This window comes from Solanum verrucosum, unplaced genomic scaffold (assembly GCF_900185275.1).
Source record: "Solanum verrucosum unplaced genomic scaffold, falcon-dt-bn FXZP01000188.1, whole genome shotgun sequence".
NCBI classification, from domain to species: Eukaryota; Viridiplantae; Streptophyta; class Magnoliopsida; order Solanales; family Solanaceae; genus Solanum; species Solanum verrucosum.
This window is the reverse complement of record NW_026020409.1, coordinates 1,619,110-1,621,676: the sequence shown is the minus strand read 5'-3', so window position 1 is coordinate 1,621,676 and position 2,567 is coordinate 1,619,110. Positions and strand designations below refer to the sequence as shown.

Here is a 2,567-nt window from a genome sequence, read left to right as displayed (position 1 = left end):
ATAATTTACAAAATGACTAAATCGATCTTCGGTTAATATTAAACGACTTAATTTATACTTAATAATTCACAAAATGTCTAGATCGATCTTTAATTATTATTAAACGACTTCGTTTATACTTAATAATTTACAAAATGGCTAGATCTATCATCAATTATTATTAAATGACGTAGTTTATACTTAATAATTTACAAAATTACTAGATCAATCTTCAATTATTAATAAGACAACTATGCAAATTGTTAGACAACTATCCAATATCATTGTACAACTCTTCAATATCGTTGGACAACTAATGCAGTTGTTTGAAGGACTTGACCCTGCAACTGTTACAGTTGTCCAACAACATTAAAAGTTGTTGATAAAAAAATTAGAAGCTTTTGATAAAAAAATTAGAAATTGTTGAGATACAACTATATAAGTTGTTTGAACTAATAATTGTACCATTAAGAACGTGTTATAAATACGACAAAAAGTCATGAAACTACACCATTACATGTTTATGCAACTCCATTTGATCTGGTAGGACATGTGGTTTTTTTGTGGCCAAATCTTTTACATAAAGAACATTTGTTTCTCTTCTTTGAAACGACTTCTCCTATAGTAGGTACCCGTTTCATCCGCTTTCTTCCCGGTTTAGTTTTCTTTTCAGGTGGAGGTATTACTCTCCCTAGAATTTCCAGAGAAAGATTCCAAAATACTTCAGCTAGCACCGGATAAATTGAATCTGCATATGCAAGTATATACGACTCTACCTTACAATATGGAGAGGAAAAATTGTAAATCATCTTGTCATATTCATCTCCAAACTTATGCCTGAGCGCTGCCATAGCATGTTGACAAGGTATTTTGTCCAAATCAAACTCTCGACACGAACACATTTTGCTTTGAAGATGGACCATTGTGAGTTCATTGTCCGCGGTGACGCTGAAGGTATCTTCATCAGTTTGAAGAACCAATAACTTACTTTCCAGATTCTTGTTAGCCATTATTTTTATTTCAGCTGAAGGGACAAAAGTGATATTTAACTTGGCATATGCCATTCGTCTCTCATAAAATTTTTCGAACAATCTTTTACTTATATCATTAAACAGGGCAGTAATGGGAAATTCTCTTGACAGACTCCGCAATATTTGAAGTCAATACATCATACCTTAAATATAAAATTAAAAGATATCAAGAAACTAAAATACAAAGTATTGTTGATTTTAAATAACGATTTTTAGCTAACAAGAACTACTGCAGTTGCTGAAAGAACTACTACAGTTTCTAAAACAACTGTGAAATTTATTTCAACAACTATAAAATTATCCCAACAACTAAAATAATTGTTTCAACAACTACAATAATTTTTGGGGACCTGCAATATTTATGTTTGAACTAGTAAGAAAATTTACATGTTTCCTCGAAAATATGCTCTACTCCATTTGTGAAATCCAACATTTTCAAGATAATTCGTGACTTCCGCATTGATAATTATGATTTGTTCAAAATGATCATGGAACACATCTCTCCGATATGCTTTTGTTGCATGATCATAATGTCTAAGAAAATCTCCACAATGAAAATTTTTACGAGTATTCTCACCAAGATGCCTCGTGCAACATCCGTGGTGTGCTTCAGAGTAAAACTTTGATAACGCCTTTCCTATGCTTGGATGTCTATCAAAAATTATGATCAACTCTGAAGTATCAGGGACTATGTCTAACAGTTTCTCAAAAAAATAATCATATGCAACATCACACTCCTTATCTACTACACAAAATGCAACATGAAAGATATGATTTTATGTATCATGTGCGATAGCAGACAACAAAACTCCATCGTAACGACCTCTTAAAATTGTACCATCAACAGCTAAGACTTTTCTCATATGCACAAACCTTCTAATCCAAGCTCCATATGATACAAAAAAATATTTGAACCTTCCCTTGTCATCAAGCTTGAGCAATGTATTGCTTCCTTCATTTATAGTCATAAGCATATGACGATAACCTTCTAAAATTGCATATCCATGCTCCGGTGTCCCTCTTATCATAGCTTTTGCAATTTCACTGCCTTTTAAACACTTCTAGTAGCTAATCTTGCAGCCCAAATCTGCTTGAACAATAATTTGTATATTTTTTGTGGAGGGACCTTTTCCATTCAAGAAACTAGGTAGCATGTATTCTGCGACGACCTTTGTTAAGCATGTTGATGATGACTTGTAACATGTTGTGCTCCACATGAGTGAATGTTGCGGTTCAAATCTGTTACAACTTTGAAGTTTTGTTGCTCGCAACCACCAATCACAATTTTTATCTACACATCTAGCACAATACACATCTTTAGAACTCTTCACTGATTTGAGTCTTTGATCTTTCTTCACAGAAGCAAGCTTCAACAATTTAGTTAATTCTCGCTTGTTCTTGAAAGTTTTACCTTTATAAAAACTTTTGCCGTCATCATCCATGTGGCTGCCTTGTGTTGGTATAAAATGTTGAGAAGCCACTACAAAAAAAATATGTGTTTACCAACAGGCAAAATCTTTCGTTAATCTATGATATTCTGTCACTAAACATGATTAG

The 2,567-nt window shown here is 32.9% G+C and overlaps 1 protein-coding gene across 1 annotated transcript; it reads right to left on the bottom strand.

Annotated features, from left to right (window-relative positions):
* Nucleotides 1–500: 500 nt before the first annotated feature.
* Nucleotides 501–1,043, bottom strand: LOC125840600 (uncharacterized). Its single transcript, XM_049519566.1, has one exon. The coding sequence runs from the start codon at nt 1,041–1,043 to the stop codon at nt 501–503; it is 543 nt and encodes a 180-aa protein (XP_049375523.1).
* Between the last annotated feature and the right edge of the window lie 1,524 nt (nt 1,044–2,567).